General features: G+C 56.2%; 1 protein-coding gene across 5 annotated transcripts in view; it reads right to left on the bottom strand.

Annotated features, from left to right (window-relative positions):
- DLGAP4 (DLG associated protein 4) overlaps positions 1-26,568 on the bottom strand; it is a 144,910-nt gene that overhangs the window by 55,061 nt on the left and 63,281 nt on the right. For 2 of the 5 annotated variants that reach the window (XM_085079063.1, XM_085079064.1), the window contains exons 3-6: positions 15,156-15,249; positions 6,413-7,430; positions 5,793-5,846; positions 4,983-5,150 (exon numbers count right to left, since the gene is read on the bottom strand). In XM_085079063.1, the coding sequence (XP_084935189.1) occupies positions 4,983-5,150; positions 5,793-5,846; positions 6,413-7,363 (1,173 nt within the window). In that variant the 5' untranslated portion in view covers positions 7,364-7,430; positions 15,156-15,249. The remainder of the gene's footprint in view (positions 1-4,982; positions 5,151-5,792; positions 5,847-6,412; positions 7,431-15,155; positions 15,250-26,568) is intronic. The other 3 variants (XM_085079065.1, XM_085079066.1, XM_085079068.1) reach the window with 3 other exon arrangements.

Below are 26,568 nucleotides of genomic sequence, written 5' to 3'. Positions count from 1 at the left end.
GCCAGGACAAGCTGCACGATGCCAGGTGTAATGGAGAGAGAGGAGAAAGTCTCACTGGGGCTGTGTGGGGCCTTGGGACGGGGTTGGACCACGTCACTGAACATAAAGTTCTGTTGTGGAGCAGGGCTTGGAGGTCAGAGCCCAGACCTTCATGGGCTCTTTAAGGTTTCGGAGTTGAATGTGACTCAGAGAGGCTGAAATTACTCTCTGGAACCAAGTCAGGCATTCACAAGTCTCTCTAGAGCAGCTTGGGCACACAGACCTTGTGCTGGCCTCTGCGCAGAGATGAGCAGCACCTCGGCCACGAAAAGCGCTTCTAACCCAACCAAGATGACAACTCCACAATTAATTTAAGGCAGACACAGTCTCTTGTTCCCTCACTAGAGATGAGTGAGCTGATCAAGCCTCATGGGAGGCTTGAAGCACTGAGCAGCCACAGTAGCCACCACCCTGCCTGCCCATCCTGTGAAGGGTTTTTGTGGGGGACCAAAGGCAGAGCCAAGGTGCCCAGGACTGCCCAGGATGAGCCACGTGCAGTGTGGGACAGGTCAAGAGAAAGGTGGGGAAGCCTGAGTTTTCAGGAGCAAGTTTTGGCTTTGTGGCTCACTTGGATTGCAGCTGGCCTATGTCCCACCCTCAAGCTGAGAGATGTGGCCAAGGAGCAGCCAGGCCAGATGTGAGGATGCAGCAATGTCAATGCCATGCCAGCACCAGGGCAGCCCAGGATCACCCAGACTGCCCCAGCAGCAGCTGAGGATGCCATGCGGAGCAGTGACAGGTCTTGTGCTGAGCACAGCTTGTGCTGGTGAGAGCATCCACGTTGGCTCTGCTGGATGGAGCTGCTGGACCTGCCCAGCTGCCCAGGGAGCCGTGGGACTGAGTTCATACAATGCTCTGGGGACACAGGGCTGTGCTGCAGCTGTGATGAGCCAGAGCTGTGCGGTGCCTGTTCTCATCCCTGCTCCCAGCAGGGCTTCCATGGGAGCCAGAACCAGTCTGAGGTTCTGTCTGATGCTGCTGGGGTGTAGCAGCTTCAGGTGAGGTTCAGATCTGCAGGCAGCGGCTGCTTGCACTCCTGAGACTGCCTGGGCTGTATGCAGGTGCAAGCTCAATCCACACATCACAGCTGAGGGTTTTCTCCTGCCTGAAGGTGCAGGGGCTCAGCCTGTGTCCTGCCAGCCTGCTCTGGCTATCCACTGTGTGGAACAGACTCCAAACTGCCCTTGGGGCTGTTTTGGTGATGAGGCCCTGCCTGGAGTGCACCCATGACCCAGCACCCACATTCCTGGGGGATGTGGAATAGAGCTGGGGCTGATCCAGGTGTGTGAAATCCAATTGGGGACCGAAGCAGAGTGAGTCTTCCACATGAGGCACACACCTGGCCAGGCCTCCCTGGCCCCATTTGCTGCTGGTGTGGATTTTCCCAGCTCTATCTACTCTGCTCCTGCAATCTTCATGCTTGGCTGTGGCTCCCAGGCTGGCTGCTCACATGACTGTCCAGCTCAGGGGCTGTGGGTGTCATCCATCAGGTCCTTATAAATGCAAGAGCTAAGAGCCCTTTACCTGCAAGGTGTGCATGCTGCCTCTGCTCCAGCCCCTGACTGTACTGGTGGCCTTGAGGCCAGGAGGGACCCTGCTGGATCCAGCTGAGTCCTGCCATGGGAAGGATCCCACAAGTCACTGAGATACCTGCCTCTGACAGTTCCTAAAAGAGACAGGAACCCTGAGAATCACTTTTATCCATTACCTCAGTATCAGGTCTCACTGGAGACTGCATTTTTCTTCCTGCCTTTTCCTCAGGGTGTGCTCCAGCTCATGCCTGCCAGGTCTGGGCCAGCATGGGGCTGGGGTGGGCAGGCAGGGCTGGCTGCAGCCCCTGGCTGAGGAGGGCAGAGCCTGCCAGCAGCCAAGCGTGCCATGCAGGACAGGGATCGCAGGACAGGCACTGCCCGGCCATCCCCTGAGCAAGGCTAGCACTGGATGGTGTGAGGCAGTGAGTGGTGCTGGGCTCAGCCCAGGACAGTGGGGGCTTTAAGATCTCAGGATCCTGCAGCTGCTCTGCTGCCACAGCTCGAGGGCAGGGGCTGGGGGCTGCTCAGTTCTGCCATGGCTGCTGCATTTGCCACCTGGCTTTAGGCTCTCTGGGCACGGCAGCACGAAGTTGCCAAGTGTCTCTGCTGCTGCAGCCCCAGCACTGCCTGCCCTGTAGGGACCTGTCCCTTCCCCAGGAATAGCCTGCCCATGGCATCACGACAGTTCCTGGTCCTGACTGAGCTGCCTTAATTCTCCTTTCCCTGCCTCCCCTCTGCTCTGCGCCTTGGCAAGGCAGCAGGACACAGAGCTGCTCTCAAGGTGCTCCACATTCCAGTTCAGCAGTCAAGGGGAAGGCAGGTGCTTGGCAGGACACCCTCTGAATCTGCTGCCCCAATTTGGAGTGTGTCCCACCTCTGCCTGCACACAGAGTCTGCCGGGATTCCCACAGCACTCACTCCTGTGGGACAGAGTGGGACAAGTGTTTCATAAGTGTCACACTTCCAAAGACAAGCAGGTGCCCTCAGGGACCTGCAAAAGCCGTACAGGTCCTTTGGGTGCTGTTCAGTGTCCTCTGGGGTGCCTCTCTGCAGGAGGATGTGAGGAGCGTGTCCCACAGTCTGAAGCTTTGCGATGGGGGTGACAAGCCTAGGGCAGCTCCTGTGATCAAGAACAGGCCTTGACAGCCTCTCGATGGCAGCAGAGTTCCTGGCAGGTGAGACTCCAGGCTCTGAGCAGACAGGACCAAGGGGACATGAGAGCACCCAGGCCTGGCACAGAGGTTCCTCACAGGCAATGGAACTCTGCTGCCTTTCCTGCTGCTCACTCAGGTGTGACCTTGGTTCTGCCCATTGTGCTTTGGTTGGTGTGGAAGGGGTGGGAGGAAGAGGATGCTCAGGTCTGAAGATTTTATGGGGATTTGGGGATGCACCTGCCCTGAGACTGCATGGAGGTGAGGAGGGGGCAGCAGGGATAGTCTGCCAGGCTGCAGATCGATGTAAGTCCTTCCTTGTGCCCAGTCATGGTCCATGTGGTGCCCTGCGGTGCAGGGATGTGAGATCCAGGATCCAGGCACGTGTCCATCCCTGGAGCTGGGCTCCACTGCTGCCACAGTGCTGCATTGTCACCAAGTGCTGCATTGTCACCAACCAGCTGCAGCACCACCTGGCTCTGCTGCTCTCCTGCCATGAGCCGAGCACAGGGGGAAAAGGGAAGGGGTCATGGGGAGGCTTCCCTTGGGGCATCCCCCATTCCCTGGAGCACTGACAGAGCGGGAGATGGAGGGAAGGGGAAAGCTCTGGCAGGGGTTGCAGAGCTCCCTCCACTTGGGGCAGGTCAGGGGGAGGAGACTCGAGGAGCAGACAGGGTTTCTTTCCATCACACAAGTGCCAGTTCTGCCATGCAGCCCAGCCCCGAACACACAGACATGCAGCACAGGAATGCCCTGCTGAGCACTCCAGGGGTGTATGGGCCATGCACAGGCTCCAAGGCTGTGGCCAGACTGCTGCTCCCTCAGGGGCTGTGTCCCCTGTGCTGTCCCAAGGGCTCAGCTGTGGGATCAGCCATGTCCTTGGGAAAGCAAGCTGGAGCCAGGCTATCCCTCTGTCTGGGCACCCTCTGGGATGGACCTGGGCTGCATTCCTGCTCCATGACAGCTCCGTGGGGCTGGCGTGAGGCACTCAGCATCATAGGGTGGCCTGGCACTTAACGGGCCACCCACTCTGGAGTATGAATTATTTTTGGGGCTCCTGGGAGTTAAGGGAGCTCTGGTGTGGTCTGACTGTAGGTGGGGTTGGGGAGGCTGATCTGGATGATGCATCATGTTAATGGTGAGTGCCCCTGGGAGCACCCACACTACCCGTCCCTTCAGTGTGGTCAGGGGATCCACAGCTCCTGCTCCTCCCTGCCTGGGGCATCTCCAACTCCAAGGAACTTCTCAGCCTCTTTCCTTGTGCTCCCAGCCACACATGGGGCCCATGGGGACAGGGGATGGGGAGCACAGCCTCCCTCCTTGGGGACTGTGCTGTAAGGATGGAGCTGTGTCACCCTGGGGACTGATCCTGAGAAATTCCCACTCTGATGGGACAGGGCTGGACCTGGAGCCGGGTGATCACCAGCTCCAACATTTGGGTATGGATGTTTCCAGGGCCTGCAAACATCACATGGATCCCCAATAGTCCCTGATGAATCCCAGAAATACTCAGACCCTTCAAATGGAGCAGGAGAGGTGAATAGCCTTGGGGACTTACCGAGCCTGAAGGTTGGGGTGTTGTGTTTGTCCCCATCCCACTCCTTCTGCCCTCCCTCATGTCCCTTCACCTCTGGGACCCACTGGGCATTGCTGCCTGGCAGTAGCCCCCTCTGCAGCAGGACAGGGCCCCTGTGCCCCCCAGGCACTGGGGAAGCAGATCGCTGTGGTTCCTCCCCATGACACATGGAGGGAGTGGGCTTGCCCTGTCCCCAGGTGTGACAGGGGACACATGGCCTTGCAAAACGACGTTTTCCACACACCAGCTCCAGAGATGACTTCTCCATTGCCTTTCCCGTGTCAAGGTGGGGTCAGGATACAATCACCCCATCCTCCCCTGGGGTGCTGAGCCCTGTGCCCTGATCTCTGGGGCTGACACTGGACACCTGGGGACAAGGTGAGCCCGAGCACCTGTGACCTGTCAGCTTGTGGGAGCACTGGGCATCGTGGTTTTGGGACTGCGTGTCCAGGGCCTTGGCTCTGGTGAGCTGCTGGCGAGCACAGGGGCTGCCCCAGGCACTGGGGATGTTGGTAACACCCCGGTGCCCCCAGTGCCCCTCCAGCCATGCCAGTTGTGGCTGTCACCTGCTCCCTACCCGCTCCAAGTCCGGTGACGCAGGCTGCTGCCCCTGGCTGATGGTCCCAGGAGGATCAGGGCGGGAGGGAGCTGGGCAAAAGCTTCCCCTCAAAACAAGATCCCTACCTGGGCGCTGCCTGCGTCGGTCGGCCCGGGGCTGAGGGGCTGGTCCCACCTCCGCGGGGACTCGCTCGGCTGCCGCGGGGCACCCGTGTCCTCCCAGCCGAGCGGTGGGGCTGCCCAGCTGCTGGCCGGGCCCGTGCCACCCAGCTGTGCCCACAGCCCTGCGTCAGGCTGTCGAGAAACGGAGGCTCATTACATGGAGGGAATGAGCAGGGCAGCCTCGCACCCCAGAGCTCAGGGGCTGGCGGGACTGCCTGCCGGGCTCTGCCACCACACCCTGAAGGGAACAGGGCTCGTGGAGAGCTTGGCTGCAGCTCTTTAACCTCGAATGCTTAACTGGAAGGAGAAGGGGCAAAGAAAAAGAAACCAGGCCCAGACCATTTTCCCTGCTGGGGTTCCTGATGCAGTCAGTCCAGTCCCTTAGAAATTTGATTTGCAGCTGTGGCCAGCAAGGTATTGGAAGCAGAGTGTGCTTCAATAATTCATCACCTTTAAAGCCTCTAAGCCTGCTGGCCACAGCCAGGGGAGCCCCTGGCAATTCTGCATTAAAAGGATGCTGGAGATTTACATAGACAGACCGGTCCCCTCCTCCCACCATCGAGGCCTGGCTTATTTGTCTTCATTCCTCTCTCTAGGGCACAGCCAGGTTCATGCCATTCCAGCGCCGCTTTTGGAACCTGCCACAAACCTGGAGCTGTTGATGCCAGGGTTTCAAATCAGCATCAGCCATGCAGGCCATGCAAGCGGGGCTGGCACTGCCCTGCTGCCCCAGCCCTGCCCCGCGGGCGAGCAGCGAGCAGCTGCTGGTCCTACCAGTGCTCCGGGGAAGCTGGGCAGAGCAGGGCTGACTGGGCACGCTGGCACATCCTTGTGATGCGTGGAGATAAGGGGTGAGTGTTAGTTAGTGCTGCTAACCTTCAGCCCGTGGGTGGTGGCACAGGGGGCATAGGGAGCTGTGTGAAGTGTGAGATGTATCCCCTCAGCATTCCCGGTGTTGTGGGCACAGGACACTGCCACATGTGGCAGCTACATCCCTGCCTGCCCAGGAGTGTCCCCAAGCACCTGCAGGGCCTGGGCAGGCAGTGGGGACCCGCGGGGGGACCCGCAGCAAAGGGGGATCCCACCTGGCAGAGGGGGTGGGGTGGCATGGCCCCTCTGTCCCACACTGCCATGGTCCAGCACAGGGACTGGGGGTGCTGGGACAGTGCTGCAGCTCTGGGAGATGGACCCCATCAGCACCCATGTGCCTGCAGGAGGAGTGGGGGTCTGTTCCCAGGGCCCTCCCCAGCCCACTCCTGGCAGTGTGACCTGAGGCAGCAGCTGAACCATCTGAAGATGTTTGATTAGGTCACATGGGTACCTACCGAGAGGATGTCCCTGAATTTCCATACTCTCCCTGCATGGAGCACCCCAAGTCCCCCCGTGGCACCCACCTGCAGGTAGTGGTAGGCCAAGTCCTGGTGGCAGGACTTGGATTTGAGCAAGGCTTTGTCGATGGTGGCGGAGGCCTTCTGGCACATCTCCCGGGCATGGCTGAGTGTCAGCGTGGACCAGGAGCCCCGCTTGATGTAGTTGGAGTCGTTGTTGATGGGGATATTGGTGCAAGGGGTGACCTTGAGGTCGTTATTGCTCTTGGAGGATTTCAGCATGTGCTCGCTGATGGTGTTGTAGGCATGCATGAAGTACTTTGGCTGGCTGTGGTCGGGCTGCCGGCCCAGCGTCATCAGCCCCATGGGGTTGCGGTAGCTGCAGGTGTCGCTGTCCAGATTGTCATCGGAGCTCCACCATCCGGAGATGTTGGACCTGGTCCTGCGCTTGGGCTCGGAGGTCTTCGCCCGGTCCTTGCTCTTGCTCCTCCGGTTTTGCTTGGCGTCATCCGCCCCCTTCTTTCCGTTCACGTTGCCCTTGGTGGGGCCCTCCAGAGACTGGGACTTGGCGAAGAGCTTCTGCACGGAGTGCACGAGGTGCCGGATGCGCCCTGGGCTCTCGCTCCGGTGCTTCGCGTCGCTCCGCTGGAACTGGAGGGTGCTGAAGCCGTCCCTGTGGATGGGCAGCTGCTTCTCAAACTGGTCGAGGAGGTTGGCAGGCAGGCGGTTGATCTTTGTGGCTTGGGCGTGGCTTGGAAAAGGGTTGTCATCCGGGACCTCGAAGTGGGAGTTGTAATGGATGCGGGGGAAAGTGCTGCTGTTGGAGATCTGGTTGTTGAGCGGAAGGAGACAGTCGCCGTGGACGGTGTTCTGGGCCGGGAATCGGGGATCCATGGTGAAGGAGTCGGTGGGGCTGAGGAGATAAGGGTTCCTGTCCTGGGGGGCATAAAGAGAGTCTTGAGGGGAGTCCAGGTTCTCAGAGAGATGGCGGCTTCTGTTGTCTCCTAAACCCTTCATGGTCCCAGTGCTTCCTAGACCATGGCTCAGAGATGGTGCAGCAGAGCCCTTGCAGACCTCCCTGCAGCTGGAGGAAGAGAAAAGATGCTGAGAACCCACCAGGAACCCCTCTGGCAGCCCACTCTTCACCGGGGGCATATCCCTGTCCCTGTCTGAGAGCAAATGCCACCACAGTTAAGGGACAAAGGAGAGAAGCAGGATGGAAGAGGCAGGAGGGGAGAAGGAGTGTGAGAGCAGGGACTGGAGAGAGCAGGGCCTGCAGAGAAGGAGGGGCAGGATTCACTTTCCCACTGCAGCTGCAGTGCTTGTGTGTCTCACTGCCCACCACAGGCTGCTTAACAACGCTGCTGCTGTGTTCTGGTGCTGCACACGGTTATTAACAGTATTCCCTCCCCAGCAGCGTGACAGAGGCACTGCCAGCAAGTCTCTGCTCTGTCCATTTGCTCACGGGGCTGGAGGAAAGCCTGCTGTCAAAGCCCAGCAGGTCCTGGCTTAGTCCAGGCAGCCCAGAGCCGAGCACCCCAGCTCTGCAGGGTGCCCGCTGGTCCTGTGTGACAGATCCTGGGGCTGGCACAGCTCCTGCAGCTGTATTAATGTGACACGATGGCAAACACCTCCTCTGCAGCCAGTGCTGCATTCCTGGCAGGTTCTGCCCCGGAGCACAGTATGTCAGTAGCTCTGTGAGAGCTGAAGTGTTTCTGAGTGCTCAGAGCCTGACCTGAGAAGCTGTTTGCTGCTGAGATGATGATTCCTGCTGTGCTGCACCACTCCCAGGGAGATGTGTCACCTGTGCCACCCTCCCAGCCTGCCTGTCTGTTCCTGCCACTGTCCCCTCTGCCATAGCAAGGGGCTGGGGTTGGTCACTTCCTTTCAGCAGGTACAGGATCCCTGTGGGGTGGTGGCAGGGCAGCTGGACAGAGGAATGCCCTGAGGGCAAGGGAGATTCTCATTGAGCATCTCCCCAGTGATCTTGCCCCATCATGCTCAGCTCGGAGGGATTCTCATCTGCACTGGCTTATACAGGGAAAAATGACAAACCTTTTGGGTTTGCTTAAAAGAAAAATCAATGAACATTTATATGAGTTGAGCTGTCAATTAATAAGTTGATTTTCCATACTTAAAACCTACTTGAAATTATGGAGTGTATAAATGAAATCTTATTTCCTGTTAACTTTTAGATTAGTTTCTTAGTTCCTTTTTTGTTAAGTTTAAGTGTCACTTAAAAAAGAGAGAGAGACTTTTAACACATGCAGATGGTGTGGCCCGGTGAGGAGCAGAGCTGGCAGTCTGTGCTACTGGCTTCTCCCTTTCAGACAAGGATTGGTCTCCAGTCTTTTTGAGGAGCTCGTCCCCCCTGTGCAGCATGGCCAGAGAGCTGCCCAAGTGGTGTGGGAGTGGAGTCAGTGACCACTCCAGGTTGGCAGGAATCAACAGGCTTGTCCTCCTTCCTCACTCAGGGAAAAACGTATTAATAATGAAAGCAGCTGGAGCTTTAAATAATTGTTTGGAAGCACCAAAAAAATAAAAAAGTTGAAAGTAAGTATAATGTATTCCATGGTTTGATGGGATTTACAGTCTCAATTTAACTCCATCACTCCCAGTGGGTTTGCAGAGCCAAGCTGGGCTTTCTAAAGCTGCAGTGGGCACAGCCTGGGCTCCCCACCCTGCTCCAATGGAGACCCTCTCTCCTGAGCCCTGCTTCTGAGGGTCCTGCCCACACTGACCTCAGCCCACCTGCCCCGAGGCACTGCCCACTGCCCCCTGCACTCATGGGAACTGCCCAGCGCAGCTCCCCGGGCATCCCAGGGTCAGGCTTGCACAGTCCTGACCCGAGTCCTGGGAGAGGTTGCATGGCAACCATGGAGGACCCATGGGCTGGATCCTCCCCTCTTGCTGCTCAGCTGCTCCAGCTGCCTTTGCCTCCAAGCTGTGTCCTGCCCCGTGGTCTGGCCTGTGGTGGCCTGGGAGCGATGATTTGCCCCTTTCCACCACATGGATAGTGCCCTGGCATTTTAGGGATGAGGACATAGCCTGAGCTGGGAAATGCTGATACCAAACCTGCCCTTCCTGCCCAAACACCAAATGCAGCTTTAGCCTTGACTGGTGTCCAGCTGCTTCTGATTCCTGATGGTGCCATTCTAATTCCTGCTGTGCTCTCTGGCAGCATCAGCCCCCCTGGAGTCCCTTGCCCACAGAACCCCCTGGGCTGGTGGATCTGGGGTGGTGCTGGCTGGGGAGGTGCCAGCAGGGAGACTCAGAATGTGCCAGCTGCCACCCACAGTGCTCACAGAATGGTCACAAGAGAGCTCCAGGTGATGTTCCCAATGGAAACCCTCTGGGCAGAAGGGAAGGACAGGGTGTAGGACAGGATCCAGGCTGAGCTATTGATTTGAACTCCAGATGGCTTTGGATGGCCAAGCTCTACCTGCAAGCCTTGCACAGGAAGCCCTGCAGGAGCTAGAAGTCCAAATCCTCCCTGAGCACCATTCTGAAGTGCCCAGCCTCAGTCCTTCAGTTCTGCCTGCTGTCTTCCTTCCTTCCTTCCTTCCTTCCTTCCTTCCTTCCTTCCTTCCTTCCTTCCTTCCTTCCTTCCTTCCTTCCTTCCTTCCTTCCTTCCTTCCTTCCCTCCTTCCTTCCCTCCTTCCTTCCTTCCTTCCTTCCTTCCTTCCTTCCTTCCTTCCTTCCTTCCTTCCTTCCTTCCTTCCTTCCTTCCTTCCTTCCTTCCTTCCTTCCTTCCTTCCTTCCTCCTTCCTTCCTTCCTTCCTTCCTTCCTTCCTTCCTTCCTTCCTTCCTTCCTTCCTTCCTTCCTTCCTTCCTTCCTTCCTTCCTTCCCCCACCTCCAGACTTCCAGCAAAATCCTCCCTTGCACCCAAGGCCATCCCAGCTCGGATGGAGGCTGCACTTCTGCCATCACAGGAGTCAGATTCCCTAAGGAGACACCATGCCCTGACTTGATTACAAAGGGATATTTCTGGATATTGATAGTAAAAAAATCTTTGCCTCCTGAGAGCACTTGATATTTGAAGCAGAAACTTCCCTGGTCCTCCTGAGAGACTCCAGTCCATGACTGCCTCGCTATAAAGCACCACTGCCTTGTGCTCACTGGGCTCCAGATAAACTCAAACTGCCTTAGGTATCAAAAGAAAGAGGGAAATGAAATGAAATAAATGCAAATCAATACCATGCAATGATGGTCTAGTGTGTATAGGAGGAGAAGGGCCAGGGTCAGCCTGGCTCTGGGTGCTGCAGAGGAAGAAGGGCAGGGAAAAAACACTGCAGGGCTGGGGGATGAATGGGAAGGGAGGGAAAGAGAAGATTTGGGAGGGGGAGGAGCAAAAAGGATGGGAAGGTGGGAGCAGGGGAGAGCAGGGAGCTCCTTCTCTTCCAGACTGGTTTCCTCCTGCAAGGGTGGACACTTGCTTCTGTATGGCAGAGTTCACTGTTCCCATACCTTGTGGGGCTGCCACAGGTCCTGATTCTCCTGTCCGTCCTGCCTGCTCTGGGATCCCTTCCCTTGTGGGCCAGGGAGGTGTGAGGTGCATCCCTGCTGCTGGGCATGTGCTAGTGCCCACCACGCTGTTTCTTGCCTCCTCTGTCAGCTGGTTTCTCTCTAAGATGGATTAAACTGTTTTCTTACATTTCAATTACTCTCTGCAATCCTTGGCACTTTCTTGAGACATGGGGTCAGGGAAGGGAAAAGTCCAACAAGATCTTCCCCACCGTCTTTTAGATTTGGAAGGATGAAAAAAGCTTGAAACTAAATCTTCCAAATCCACGATCCCGCAGCTCACAGGCTGGGCAAGGGCTGTCTCCTGGGACAGCTGCCCAGTGTCCCTGCTGTGCCACCCTGCCCCGAGCCAGGCACCCCAGCAGGGGTGGTCAGCACCCACCTGGCTAGCAGAGGGTCACAGCAGGGGCTGCCAGGGGGAGGACAGGACCCCATAGCCCATGGAAAGGGGCTGGTCTCACCCCATTACCTCCCTTCCCCTCAGCCTGTTTCCTCAGGGCTGCCCTTCCTCTTCCCAGTGGCTTTGCTGATGCTCAGAGGTCTTGGAAGTGAAGGGGACGAACTGACCTGACCTGATTTATGGCACATTTGTGAGTCCCAGACCCCAGCTGGAGGCAGCTTCCTCTTGGGCCTTGGTAACAGCCAGCAGGTTTGGATGGGCTGCACCCAACCCACCTCCAGCAACACCTCCGGCAGCTGCAGACAGCGGGCAGGGCTGGTGGGTGTGACACAGCGCTGTGTGTATGACACGTGGTGGATGCCCAGCTGAATGGGCTCCCGCAGAACCAGGGAGTGCTGGGCTGGTGGTTCATTTCACCCTCCACAGGCAGCTCTGTGCTGCCTCTCTGCCTTTTCCCCTGCCCTTGGCACACATCTGCCATGCAAGGACTCCCTGTCCCCTCCCTGGCCACCCAGCTCTGCTGACACAGCCATGGCTGCTGTGGCTGAGAGATGCCTTGACCCAGAAATGGGCACTTGAAGAGGTCTCCAAGTGGCGCTGAGGCCCCGGCACAGGCTGCCCAGAGAAGCTGTGGCTGCGCCACCCCTGGAAGTGTCCAAGGCCAGGCTGGACTGGGCTTGGAGCAATCTGGAATGGTGGAAGGTGTCCCTTGCCCATGGCTGGGACTGGGTGAGATTGAAAGTGCCTCCAACCCAAACCATTCCAGGATCCTGTGGTTCCCTGATTCCATGTACTACTGAGGCAGGGCTGGCCAGGAAGGGCCAGGAGCCCCTTGGGTGAGGCTCAAAAGAGGCCAGCAGCGCAGTAGGAGAAGCAGCAGCCTGTAGAACCGGACTGCCCAGGGCACATGTCCTCCAAAGCTGACAGCACTGAGGGCACCCTTTGGGGTGAGCTGGTTCTGCCCTCTGCCCATCAGCTTTCCCAGGGCTTCACGTCCTCCAGGCTCCCACGCAAACCTCAGCCCAGCCATCCAGGCTGGCTGCAAACACAGAGGTGGCTTTTATATCTGGAACCAGCAACAGGATAATAACAGGCTGGAATTGGGAGAGATGATTCCCAGCCTGCAGGGGGAAAATGCCTCCCCTCTCACTGCTGCAAGGAGCTGAAAGGATTTGTGTGCTGTGGTGCAGGTGACGTGGGCCTGCCCACATGCTCGGAGTCAAACGTTCCCTGAATTAGCAGAACTCTGGATGTGGCGCTGGGCGAGGGGGGCCGCCAGCTGCCAGAGCCCTGCATTAATGATGATTCAGAGTTCACAATCTGATCGTGGCGGATAAAAATAGCCAGCTCCTGCTCAGAACAATTCATTACACAACAGACCCTCCTCCCACCACGCTGCTCCCGGGATGCTCCCACTGCTGGCTGGGCAGCTCCATCCCCAGAGATGAGCAGAAGGCAGCGCTGCCCATCCTGGGAGAAGGCAGGGGCTCCTGAGGAGGAGCTCATTAATGTCATTAGTGTCACCAGGAGAACCAGGCACTCTCCATATAGCAATGGAGGGGACAGTGGCTTCCAGCAAACCAAGCATGTCACCTGTTTGGGATCCCTCCTTGAGAGATAGGGAATCTTCTAAAGGGCCTGTATACCCCTTGCCTCAGGATGTCCCACAGGCTCATCCAGCCCATCTTCACCCCTCTGCCAGGCAGCCATGGCCAGGTGAAGCACACCCAGTGCCAGCCCCATTGGTGGCTGAGCTCGGCAGAGTCTGATCCCTCAGCTGCATCCCTGGGGAAGGATTTCCCAGGATTCCCAGGATTTCTCTCCTCATGTAGGAATAAATGGCTGGTGCCCTTAGAGTGTGGGACCTACACACAGCTCCTGAGGCCCCACAGCAGCTGAATACCAGTGGTCTCCTGCTTGTTCTTCAGGCCAAGGGGTGTCTCTGCTCACTGATGCACACTGCGGTGATGTGGAGGGACAGGATCTGACTGGCACCATCCCAAAATGACACAGAATAATGTATCTTAACCTTAAATGCTCGAAATACTACCTTTTTTTTTTTTTTTTTAATCTACCAGCAAAACCAAATGCCCTGAAAGTCAAAGGCTGTGATATAATACACATTTTTGACTTTAGGTGTTGTCTAAGCTGGAGGAGCAGATGAACTCCTGAGGGAGACAGAGAACTTATTTCCATGCATATGTCACTGGTAATATAAGCAACTCTCCAGGGAGCAAAACCCCAGAAATTCTGCAACCTATTTGTCTGTCCCTAAATAGAAGTTTCTCAAAGTTCTCCATGAGATGGGATTTGCTCTGAATCAGGAAATGCAAAGCATTAAGTAGGTCAAATGAGACAAATGAGACAGATAAGAAAGGGAATTTTCAGGAAGAGAGCAGGACAGCTGATGAGGTGGCTGGAATGGAAGGACCAGGGCAGGGAGCTGGATTTTTGTCTTTGAAATACACCTGCAGCCTCTGCTGCCTTGCAGAGCACTCAGGGCACAGACTGGTGACCACATGGGGCATGTTCCAGCTTGGCTGGAAAAGCAGCTAATGAGAACATTCTGGCGCAAAGCTGACCTGTTCTGGCCAGTGCTGTTCAAGGGGTCTGGAGGGGCTGAGGCAGTGTCTGCACAGACCCCATGGAGTGAGCGTGGGATACTAGCCCTGGATGAAAAGCCATCAGGGTGGCTGTCCTTGCCCTGCCTCTGCCCTGACTCCCAGGGATGGGGGTGTCCACCCTTGCACTGAAAACTTGTGACCCAGACAAAGGCAGAGACTCTGCTTGGCCTCCTGTGCCACCACCCTGCCCAAACTCCATCTGAGTCCTCCTGCCTCTCTGTGCTGCCAGAGCGAGCAGCAGCTCCAGGACCATGGCACCAGTGCCCCTCCCAAGGCACAAGGACCATGCTGAGGAGGAGGAAGTTCAGCCTGGAGGAGACTGAGGTCAAACTTCGCTGGAGTCTTCACGAGGGGCAGGCGCTGAGCTCTGCTCTGTGTGAGTGGTGACAGGGCCCAGGGAATGGCTGGAGCTGTGTCAGGGGGGTTTAAGTTGGATATCAGGAACGTTCTTCCCCCAGAGCCTGGCACTGCCCAGGCTCCCCAGGCAATGGGCACAGCCTGAGGCTGCCAGAGCTCCAGGACTCTTTGGACAATGCTGCCAGGGATGCACAGGGTGGGATTGCTGGGGTGTCTCTGCAGGGCCACAGCTTGATCGATGATCCTTGTGGGTCCCTTCCAGCTCAGTGTATTTCATGATTCTGTGTCTCCTTGGCCTTGATGTTTGTGGCAGAGTAGCTCCGAATAGCTGTGACTGTCACTGCTGCACCACCAGCTCTCTGCAGCTGTGCAGGGATGCTGCTTTGCTCCAGGGCAGATGTTCTTATTGCCTAAATGTCCACATGAACCCAGGCAGGGCCCTGCCTGCATTTGGGATGCAAGATGGAGATGCTCTTTGACACTGAATTTGCTCAGCGCCTAAAACAAAGCAGCTCCTGTTGCCTGAGGGTCCCGGGGCGAAGGGGAGCAGGTGGGAAAAGCCATTGGCTCCCTCTGCCATCCCTTTGGAGCCCAGGCTGGGACTGTGCGCAGCTCCCGCGTGCTCAGAGCTCGGGAACACTTCCTTTGTCTCAAAGTGGGTCAGGCGGAGGCGTGACGTTACTATAGCAATGGGCATGAGATTTCATAACTTTATTTTGCAAGGGGCGTGTTGCAGGATTTGCCAGGAGACAGAGGGAGGGTTGTCACTGAATCACCCCCCAGCTTCCCTTCCCCAGCCTGCCCCTGCAGGAGCTCCACTGCCCCTCATCCCCAAGCACAGAGCCAGGTCTGTCCCCCCTGTCCCCCTCAGGGGTCCCAAAGCCACCCCAGGTCATCCCATACCTCTCACGGCTTGCTGGGCTCGGGGCCTAGGCCAGACTCAGCATCCTGTGCACCGTGTATCCCTCTGCACTCCAGGGCTGTCCCTCATGAAGACCTGTGGGGCAGAGAGAAAAGGAGACATGTCCTCAGCTCACTCAAAGGGGATCAGAGAGGCACCTTCCTGATGAATGTCCCACGCCGCAACCCCAATGCTGCAAACACTTTTGCAGCTCTGCCTGATGCCCAGGCTGTGCCCAGCAAAGGGCAAACGGCAGAAGGCAAGGCAGAGGCAGTGCCCACAGGACAGGGAAAGACGTAGAAGTGGGTCCTGTGTTTCTCTGGGTCTCACATGGCCTGAGAGGATGAGCCGGAGATCAGCCAGGTAGGGAGGAGAACTTCCAAAATGCTCCTTGTTTGGGGCCTCAGGGCTGGGCTGAGCCCCTTTGTGGGAAAGCGCTCTTTGTCTTTCCTTGTCTTGTCTCTTTGTCTTTCCTTGTCTTGTCTCTTTGTCATGGAATAATCCTGCTCAGTCCATGGCCATGCCAAGAGTCACTGACCTGGGTAGGGGGGACCCTGTCACCCCCTGTGCCTCAACCTTTGAGCCGAACCCAAGGAGGCAGGAAGGACAATCCTGGGGAAAACCCCCTGCCCAGGGAGGCAGATGGCAGCCTCTGGTGTTCCCCTTGCCATGTCGCAGCAAAGCACCTGCCAGAAGCTGCTCTGACTCTCACCTGCCAGTGCTGCTCATGGCAGCTCTCACTAAACCTCTCCCATCTGGTCACTAGATGCTACTGTGCTGCAGCTAAAGCTTGGTGCTTCCTCCTTACCCGCCATCCATCCGTGCTGCAAACCACTGGAAAAATGCTTCCTCTAAAAAAAGCCAGGTAAATAAATACAGGGAGAAAAACACCAATGTTTCTTAGTGTCCTCAAACCCTACACACCACACAGCTAACAGCCTGAGTTATCTAATCAGTGACATTGAATACTAATTGGGGTTTGCACCAATGAACATCCTAGGTTGGTTTGTGTGCACACAGCCTGTCTGTCCTGCACTGGGAGCTGCTGGGGCAAACTGGGCAACTCCTGCTGCACGGAAGCAGGGGATGGGAATGGCATGGGAACCAGAAGAGGAGTCAGCCTTCCTAAGGACAGTTTTTTCATTCCTAATTGAATGGAGGAGACTATCTGGATCCAAGAAGGCCTGTGAGAGCTCAAGGAGGGGTGAAAATAGGTGAACCCCAGTTTCTTGGCTTGGGTGGAAGGCTGGGACAAGAACACAAACCTTGGCAATTTTTCTAGGCAAGCCAGATCCAGGTGCTGGGCTTAACTCTCACCCTGGTGATGCAGAAGATGACCAAACTTGTGCCAAGAGATGAGGCAGCAGCTCCTTGTCCCCAGAATGGAGAGATGGGCACTGCAGTGCCCCTGAGACCCCACTATGCCACCTGCCACCACCCAGCAAGAGGGGCTTTATTCTCAGATTAACTCCTGCCTGGGGAGGTTACACACATCCCGGGGGCATGGTTATGGCAGAGGCACCGTGTTCCCTTCAGACATGCCCAGCAGCCCTCCTAGAACCTGTCCCAGGGAAGCAAAGACTGGAGAGAAGGAGAGGCACAGCACAGGTAGAGAATAAGGGGACTGTGTTCACTCTGAAGCCCTCATGGGGGTATCTCAAAAGACAGAAGAATGGAAAGCCTAGGAAGATCAGCAGAGTGGCCTCGGAAATCAGGTAAACTCTCATCCCTTTCCCACTAATGCCATCCCCCAACACTGCAGAGAAATGGTTAAAGCAAAGGTTCATGTCCTGGGACAGCCAGGCAGGACAGTCACGTCTGTCCCCAGCGCTCACCTGCTTTCTACACCAAAACATCCCCTTCCTGGGTTTCTTGCTGCCGCTGGGAGCTGGGCTGTGAAGCCAGAGCCTGAGGCTGAGCCAGAGGTGCAGTACATGTGACCCCACCTGGCCCAGGCACCCTCTGTCATGGAGACATCAGCTCTCCAAGGCCAGGGACTCCTCCCTGCCTCAAACCCAGACATTCCTGGGCTCAGGGGTGTCTGGGAAGTCAGAGGTCGCTGCCAGCAGCCCACTGGTGCCAGCAGTAAGTGCAGCACTGTGTGATGGTGCCAGGACTGCATGGCAGGGCCAGGTGCCAGTTACTGCACTGCACAGTCACTGCAGTGGCACCACCTGGCCCTCTCACAGCTCTCTCCATGAGAAAGGGAATTCCAGCTCCTGTGAGCTGTGGTAGGTTTGAGCCTGTGATCCAGACAGCAGAGACACCAACACAGCCAGGATCCATGGCCAGCGCTGCCTCCGGTGTCAGCAGCCACCAATCTCTGTCACCCGCTGTCACTGTCCTGCTCTAATGCCACCACTGCTGGCATGCAGGGCAGCACCATGTACCACTGGAGCCACTGAAGGCCCCCATGGAAGCCAGCAGCATCTTCTAGGAATGCCCCCAGCACCCTCCTGGGCGCACAGGCACCACCACGAGCACGCAGCATCTGGTAGCACCACTGGTAGCTACTGGGATGGAACTGCCTGTCCAGTGCTGACATCACCCGTCACATCTGTGTCTGTCACCAGCACTCTCAGGGTACCCCAGGAGCCCAGGAAAGCCCAATCCTGGCACCCCATGGCACATCTGATGTGTGGGAGCAGTGCCAGGGTGGCCCTTCACCCAGCAGGTTCTTCCAACAAAGAGGCCATTGAAGCTCTGGAGGAAGAAGAATGTTGGTGTCTAGCATTGTTTTTCCCTTTGTATGCTGCTCTTGCACTGAGAAAATGGCACCAAAATTGCTTTTAATTAATATCAGCATCAACGCCCAAGGAAATGCAAATGAACAATTGTGCCACCAGCACAACTACCTGATGTTACCAACCAGCCAGACAACTCCATTGTCCCTCTCTTCCTCCCTCCATCATCCCCCTCACCCTGCTTTCTCAGGAGCAGGATGCTCACGGCTGCAGTGTGAGGGCGTGGGATGGAAGCAAATGCCTGGAAGGACACGAGAGGTGCTGTAAGCTCAGGGAAGGGGACCAAGGGGAGGGTGGGGAGCACAGGATGGCAGAAGAAGCAGACAAGGGTCCATCCAGGACCTCCTGTTCCCTGCTCAGGGGTGTCTTGCTGAGGAACTGATGTCCCTTCAAGACAGTTTTGGTGAACGGGGTCTCAGATGCTCTGCAGCCAAGCCTCACTGGAGAATCAGCTGGTGATCATTGCCCTGTTGGTCTGGGGGAGGAGCCCACAGCCTGTTCTGTGGGAGCCTGGGGGCTTCTGTGTGGCTGGAGAAGGCCTTGAAGGGATGGATCTGGAGCTCCTGCTCCCACCTCAGAGCTGGCTGCAGGGTGGTGATGAAATTTGAAGCATCCAGTGCCTGCTGGGGCCTCCCAAGGAGGGCGATGAGGTTTCAGCCATGAGTGAGCAGGGGGAGCAGGGTGGTCCTTGCCCTCCTGCCACCCCAGGGCCACACTAGTGTGGTCACAGCCAGAGCAGAGCAAGGCCAGCAGAGCTGAGGAGATGCAGGTGGCGCTGGGATCTAATTTCAGGGGAAACCCTGTGAAATGTTACAGGCTCAAACAGCAGCATTTTGGGCTGCTCTGTGTGAGAAGGGAGGTCCCTCCCTGGCTGAGCCCTCACTTTCTGCTCATTTCTGCTTCTCCTCCAGACTTGGAAGAGCCTCAGCAAACCACCCGCGGCTGCTTTTGGTAAACCTGAGAGGAGATGAGGCTCTCATTCCAGGGAACAAGCACAGTGACCTGGCAGGCAGCCCAGTGCTGTATCCAGAGCTCAGGGAAAAGGCTGTGAGTCCCTGTGAGATCCCATGAGCATGGCAGGGATGTTGCAGGGATGGGGGGATGAGCAGGTCTGGCACAGGGGCAGCGAGAAATGAGTGAGGAGCAAAGCACGGCCCCACAGGATGGTGCCCAGCGGTGGCAAGGGCTACCAAACACAGGGTTCCTCCCTCCTGCTGTCACCCCCTCCTGCTATTGTCCCCTCCTGCTCTCATCCCTAGCCTGAGCTCCCTCTAACATTTGGATTTACAGACTGTGTGATCTTATATAGACATTGTCAATCCTTCTGAAACAGGCCATAACATCATTGTGTGCAAATCCAGCCACAGAACTAATGAAAATAAATATATTTATGTGCTCTTGCACTGCTAATCTTTGCCCCATTTATCTGGTTAAAATAAATGCATTTAGCTCATTTGGGCCTCCCAGAAAGAATCACCCATTGTGTAGGGGATGTTTGGGGGGTAAGCTGGGAGCAGCACCTCCAGGGAAGGACAAGAAGCTGCTGTGGAGAGAGGGGAGAGCATGGGTGAGCATAAGGGAAGAGATTTGTAGACAGGACTGAGATTCTTCTGAGGAGGCATGAATGGAAAAATCCGTGTGTGAAAACACCAGAGGGAACAATTGAGCAAAGGTGGGAAGAGTGGGAAGTCCTGCTGAGCTGTGAGGAAGGTGCTCCTCTCCCCACGCCCAGAAGGTTCCCACACAGATGTCTTGTCAGCAGGGTCCTGCTGGGGCATGGGAGCAGGGAAACGAGGTTACAGCACATGGCTTGGGCTGTTCCTCTTCAGCTTTCCTGACAAGAGGGTATTCTGAACACAAGGACAACGAGCACTGATCCTACCTAAGATGGAAGTTGAAGTCAGCAAGAAGCTGAGGCCAGCAAGAAGCTGAGGCAAAAGATCTGCCCTCATGACTCCTAGAGGTGAAACCCCACATCACTGTCAACTGCAAGGAACCTTGGCGACACAGTGAGGACCTGACAGTGGCATTCCTTTACCTCTGTACACAGGGGGACCTGCCAGACCTTAGAGGCATCACTTAAAGAAGAAAGACTTTGGAGAGAGTGACTTTGAGTGACTCAAATCTATTTCATTCAAAAGCAACAACACCATCCCTTCTGCTAAGATCTTATATATTAAATTTGCTGCCACCAATTTACTAAATAAACACAGAGACAACCTCTGCTCTACTTGACTGGTTCAGATTAGATATCAGACAAAATTGTTTCACTGAAAGAGTGGTCAGGCACAGGGATAAGTTGCCCAGGGAGGTGGTGTGGAAGTGTTCAAGAGCCGTTTGGATGTGGCACTTGGGGACATGGTTTAGGGGTGATTATGGTGCGGCTGGGTTGATGGTTGGACTCGGTGATTTAGAAGATGATCTTGATCTCGATCTCTTCCAAGCTTGAGTATTCTGTGATATGAGATGGGAGAGTGGCCAGGCCAGCAGCCCTGGAGGGCAGAGGAGGGGGTTACCCATTCTTGGCCGGGGAACAGCAGCAAACAGCCCTGAGATTCTCGGTGTAGGAATGGGGAAAGGAGCTGGGTGGAGCAGAACTGAGCCTCTCCCTCTCAGGCAGTGAGAGAACTGTACCCCCGAGCAGGGAGGAGAGATGCTCCTACTGAGGGACCCCAGTGGGGTGGCATGTCCCCTCCTCAGGGCTCATCATGGGGTGTTTGTAAATCTGGGCAGCCTGGAATTGCTGAGGAGGGATTCTGCACTGATGCCACACCCCATGGACAGGCGCTCCCGGGTGTGAGGAGAAAAGGACACACCCGAGGCTCTGTTGGACTGCAGGGACCTGTGAGATGCTTCCCATGGTGACAGACCTTCCTCTGAGGGCATGGGGGTGTGGGACAGACCAAGCAGGACCTGACACAGTGAGGGAGAAAGGCAAGCAGGAGAGACTGGGAGCCTTCATCTGCATGACATCACAATGTGGAGAACAAAACTGTTCCAGACAAGGACTTGGAGAGAAGAAATTCTCTAGGTGCCTTCACAGTGATGCCAGAGGGCCTGGATAACACACTCTGCTCTCAATTGGACATGGATTTGACCTAGTTGTGCTCCCGAAATCTGGCTGGGAGCATCACATAATTGGAGTGTTAAAACCAGCAAATGTTAAAATCAACAACTCCAGGGAGGAACGAGGGTGCAAAGGGACATCAGCTGTCACGGCAGGCAAGGTCAGCAGTTTGAGTCATACCCACCTGTAAAGCTCTCAGATCTGTGTCCCAGCAGAGGAAGCAGAAGTTGCAGAATGTACAGGGCCTTTCCCAGCCTGGCAGCTGCTCTGTGTTCCACAGGGAAAACAGGTTCCCTGGGTATGAGGAGAGACTTGTGCTGAGCACTGCATCCCAGTGTGAGCCCAGGATGGACATGTAGGCTCAACAGCTGGACACATCTGTACAGAATGATGGCTAAAGTGAGACCCTGCCTCAGTCAGGGAAGGCAGCAGGAGCAGGGCCTGTGTGTGGCACCCACAGCGTCTTACTAGAAGAGAGTCAGTTTATGGCAGCTCCCTATCTGGGAGGGTGATCATGGAATCAGGGAATCATTACAATTGGAAAAGCCCTCTGAGATAATCAAGTCCAACCCTTAACCCAACACTGCCAGGTCCACCACTAAGCCATGTCCCCAAGTGCCACATCCACATGTTTTTTTAACACTTCCAGGAAAGCCAGGGCACACAGGGTTGCACTGCAGAGCTGGAACAGCCATCCAGAGCTGGAATGTGGCTGGAGCATGGCTGCAGAGTGAAGAGATGGCCAGAGGCACTGGCTCAGAGCCATCTTCTGTGTTGCCCAGCCTGTCCTCAGCCTGTCCCCAGCCTGTCCCCTGTGGCCTGGCACAGTCGGTCCTCACCAGAGAACCTTGGATCCTTCTCCTGCTTGGGGTCTGGAGAAGAACCGGCTGCAAAGTGCCCATGTCCTGACCACGCTGAGAGCTGAGCTGCTCTCCTGTAGTAGGAACACCTGAAGGATTTGTCCTTGCTCCCTGCCCTTGCTCCCTGTCCCTGACACTGCCTGTCTGCTGACAAGGGACAAAGGGCAGCATCTCTTGCTGGGGCTGGGCACAACCTGACATGGCGAGGCCAAATCCAGCAAAAAATCCCTAAACCAGATCAGCCACATCACCACAGGTGTCAGAAAGCCCCACACTTGCATAGCTCTGCTGAGAAGCCCTTAGCCTTGTCCCATCCCTGGCTCTGACCAGGCTGGACAGGGAAGGGACAAAAAGCTCCTGGTGTGACACCTGGGAGAACCTGCATCACCCACTGGGTGCCACGGAGGTGGAAACAGCCAGGCATGTCCCTGCTTTGTGCTGATGTGGCCACTGGCTGCATCTTGGACACAAGTGATGGAGCCCGTGGAGAGTCTGTGCGCGGCAGAGCCAGGAGAGGGCTGCCCCGCTGGGTTGAGCTGTGCTCGGGGGCTGGGCTGCTCTGCTCTGGCTGCTGTCACAGCGATGTCACTGCCTGCTATGCACCAATTCATGGCAGCTCCTCGGATGCGCGGGGCTGGTGGCCACAGCGTTGGGCTGATGGCCACAGGGTAGTGCTGGTGGCTGCGGGGCTGCGCCGGAGGAGGGGAAGCGCCGTGCCCGTCGGGGCTGCCCCACGCTGCCGTCACCGCGGAGCTGCCGTGTCCCCTCGGCAGTGCGGAGGATGCTCGTGCTCTGAGAGCAAGGAGAGCTCTGCAGGTGCTGCCTTTAACGATTACGATGAGTAATTCCCTTTCAGTCCTTTAATCAGTCACTTTTAATTAGTGTGCCAGTTGTTTTTTTCCTTTGCAAACAGCTCTTTCAATGAGGGTTTTCACTGCATCTGCTGGGTTGGGAAAACACTGCTCCCTGATGGGGCTGTGTGTTCATTCTTTGGCAGGAGCTTCCTCCTGTGGAGGCTGTGGGACTGGGCTCACGTGCAGAGCACGGCACAGGTCCTGCTCGTCCTTGGGAAGCTCCTGGCTGCTGAGACTGGAGGCATTCCTGGAGGTGCTCCATGCTGGTGGCATCCTGGACACTGCTTTTTCCAGGGGTCCCTCTTGTAGGCAAGGACATCCTCCTCATCCACACCCCTTTCAGCCTTTTTAACTTCTCTGTTGAAATTTCCTCAGCTCTGTGATTCTGGTATCTCAGGGCAGTGAGCTCCACAGAGGAATTCTGCCTGTGGAAAAGGATCCCACCTTGATCCCCTTCGGGATGTTTTGTCCCCTATTAGGGAACAGAATTCCCAAAGCAGCCTCTCCCTGTGTTGGAGCAGGCTCTGTTTCCCAGCTCCAGCCCCTCTGACAGACACAGATGTGCCCTGACCTGTGGAGGTTCATGGTGCAGGTGTTTTCCCTGCTGCACTGGACACCTGGGCACTGCTGGCTGTGGGTCACCCAGTCCCAGAGTCAGAGCAAATACCCAGGTGCTCCTTCCCCACCTCATTCCCACGTCACTGAACTCCTCCTGAGTTCGTCCTATATCCATGTCAACATCCAGCTCTCGGGACAGAAGCTTTGCTTTCATCTTCCCTTGAATAATGTCAGCCTCCATTTGGGTGGGCTTTCCCTCTCCGTGGGTGGGTTTTTCCCTCTCCTGAGGTAGCCTGTGTCCTCTGCCCTCAGAGGATCCTGTCCCTTGCTCCTTTGCCCTCTGGAGTGAGGGCAGCTCTGTCTCTCTGAGGGGACCCTGGCCTCTTCCCTTTTTCTGCCCAGGGTGGGATGTCCAGGCTGGCCCAGCTTCCCATGAGTCACCAAATCCCAGCTTCCTTCCCAAGGCCCTGGCACCAGAGCCCTAATTACAGGGCAAAACTAGCGGAAACAAGCTTATTATTTACCAGGCTAATGAAAATTAATCACACCTCCCCCTCCCTCTCCTGGGAGAACAGTCACGGCCAAGAAATCAGATTATAAAAGCATTATGGGTGACTGCTGTGCTGGGCTTTGGCACTACCTGAGGGCTGTGTGGGGCTGTGGGCTGTGTTTGCAGGTCACTTGGAACTCAGGGGTTAAGGCTGCTCCCTGTTCTCCCCCCAGTCTGCTGCTGGCTGAGGCAGGGCACAGATGGAGCCCCGAGCCACTGCCAGCCAGGCTGGAGAGCCCTTCCCTGCTTTTCCAGGCAGCTGCTGCTTTTCCTGGAGCCTGGACCCCTCTGGCATCAGCAATCTCCTTGCAGAGAGCAGGGTGGGCTGTAGAGGGGTCCCAGCCCAGGGACTCCCAGCCCACCCAGCCCAGGGCAGTTCCCCAGCACAGCCCAGCTTGCTCTGTGCAGGAAGCCAGTGGCTCTGGGCTGCTGCACTAGGCAGGGATGGAGAGCAAGGCTGTGTGTGAAGCCAGATGGAGGAAAACACAATGAGGACTAGTTCATGTTGCAAAGATGTGGAAAACTGGAGCATCCTGTACCCACTGGAGCCACTGGTTCTGGAGAGTGCTGCAGCAAAGGGATGAATCCTGGCGAGCGCAAAAACCACCACCCTCGCTCAAAATATCACTCTCACTCAAAATATCCCCCTCACTGAGGGGAAACTGAGGCACAGGAGGGGGCAGGTCAGCCTGGAGACCAGGAGAGAGCTCCAGCCTGCTGAAGTCTGCCAGTGCCTGCCCCCATGGTCCCCACTGTAACCATCCCCCCACTGGGGAAGGAGATCCCAGGGGTGTAGCACTGCACACCCAGCATCTGGAGCTGAGCCTGAAGCTGCCCAACCTGCCTGCCAGGCTGACCACAGCCCTCCTTTTCCAGGCCTAAAGATCTCCACATCCATGATTGTCCTCCCTCTCACTGAGGCTGCACAGGCTGGGAGTGGGAAAAAGACAAGGAAGGGGCAGATTGCCTGGATCAGGGTCTGGGATGGAGGGAGGGAAATGGGGACCAGGCTCCAGAGCCAGGCTGGAGAGGTGCTCCCTGCCAGGTCTGTCCAGGGCAGTGCTGCTGGAGCAGCCCCACCCTCCTGTTGCCCACCATGATAATTAACTGTTGCTGTGGAAAAGACAGGAAATGAGCAGGAGGTCAGTTTTCCATTTCCCAGTTGCACATAACCAGTTCTGAGCACAGAGCCTGAAAATAAATCTCCATCAGGCTTGTTACCTGTTAATTAACATCATCAGCTACAACACATACTCCCCAGCCCAGACACAGCCACTATTGATGTACAATGAGATGGAGCTGGGGCTGGGCATGGCTGGTGGGAATTCTCCAGCTGGAAATTCCAGCCCTACTGTCCAACATGCTGGAATTGCCCTGCTCAGACAGGGAAGCTGTGCTCCAGGATGGGGAGAGCTGCTGGATCTCCTCAGAACCAGCTGCTTTTGGGGCAGCTGGCACAGACAACTGAAAGAAACTTGGTGAAACAGCTGGAGTTTGTTTTCCTTTTGCATAGAGCGGAATAAAGAAGAAAAGAAGGTCCTGTGGGTGAATCATTAGATTAGAGAGATGGAACACCCCTCCCATGAGGAAAGGCTGGGAGAGCTGGGGATGTTCAGCCTGGAGGAGAGAAGGACACAGGGAGACCCAGAGCCCCTTCAAGTGCCTACAGGGGCTCTGAGACAGCTGGAAAGGGACTTGGGACAAGGGATGGAGTGACAGGACACAGGGAATGGCTTTCCACTGCCAGAGGGCAGGGATATGTGGGATACTGGGAAGGAGGAATTCTTCCCTGTGAGGGTGGGGAGGCCCTGGCACAGATTGTCCAGAGAAGCTGTGGCTGCCCCTGGATCCCTGGAAGTGTCCCAGGCCAGGTTGGACAGGGCTTGGAGCAACCTGGGCTAGTGGAAGGTGTCCCTGCCCATGGCAGGGGTGGGACTGGATGAGCTTTAAGTCCCTTTCAGTCCAAACTTTCCCTGATTCTCTGGTTGTCTGGTTTTTGATTTCTTCCCCATCAGTAATTTCTCTCTCAGGCTGTCCCCTCCCCTCGTTTGTACCCAGAGCAGCCCTGTCCCGACTGGGTGACCGGGCACAGGAAGGCCACAGGAGCTGCCACCGACAGTGAGGGGAGGAAAGAGATAGGATGAAGGAATACAGTTCTGCTCCTACCACCCTCCCACTTGGCAATTATCTTCAAAGCACTGTGCAAACATTAACTAATTAATCCTCCCAACACTCTTGGGAGGAATAGACCTTGGCGGGGTTCTGTTCTAGACACCTGATAAACACAAAGGATGGTTGGAGAAGATGCCAGACAAGGCAAAACCTGCAGGTCACAGTGGTTCCTCTGCTCTTCCTGCTGCCCATGGCAGGGCTGGGCAGGCAGGAGATGTGCTGGGAATCATCCTGTGCTCCGGGATGGAGGGTGCACAGCCACAGAGGAGGTGGGTGCAGGGCAGAGCAGGGACTGTGGTAGAACTATGAGAGAGGTTAAAACTAGAGGAGAACGGGAGGAAGAAGATGAGCCCTGTTCTCCTGACAGACAGACATACAGACTCTGTTTCCTATTCCAGCTTTGATGAAATTTTGTAAGTATCATGAAATTAGCTTAAATGGAAGGAAACCCTGATACTGCTGCTGAGGCATCCTGGAGGGAAGTATTGAGAGAAAGCACTTTGACTTTAAAAAAAATGGATTTTGACTTGCTCAGTTTGGGAGGTGAGTTCTCCAGAGGATCTGAAAAATCAAACCGTGGGTTTCCAGCCTGAACATCCCCAAACACTGC

The sequence above is a fragment of the Lichenostomus cassidix genome, chromosome 20 (genome assembly GCF_008360975.1).
Source record: "Lichenostomus cassidix isolate B80296 chromosome 20, HeHo_3.0, whole genome shotgun sequence".
Classification (NCBI taxonomy): domain Eukaryota; kingdom Metazoa; phylum Chordata; class Aves; order Passeriformes; family Meliphagidae; genus Lichenostomus; species Lichenostomus cassidix.
Note: the sequence above shows the minus strand (reverse complement) of the source record. Positions and strands in the feature narration are given on the sequence as shown.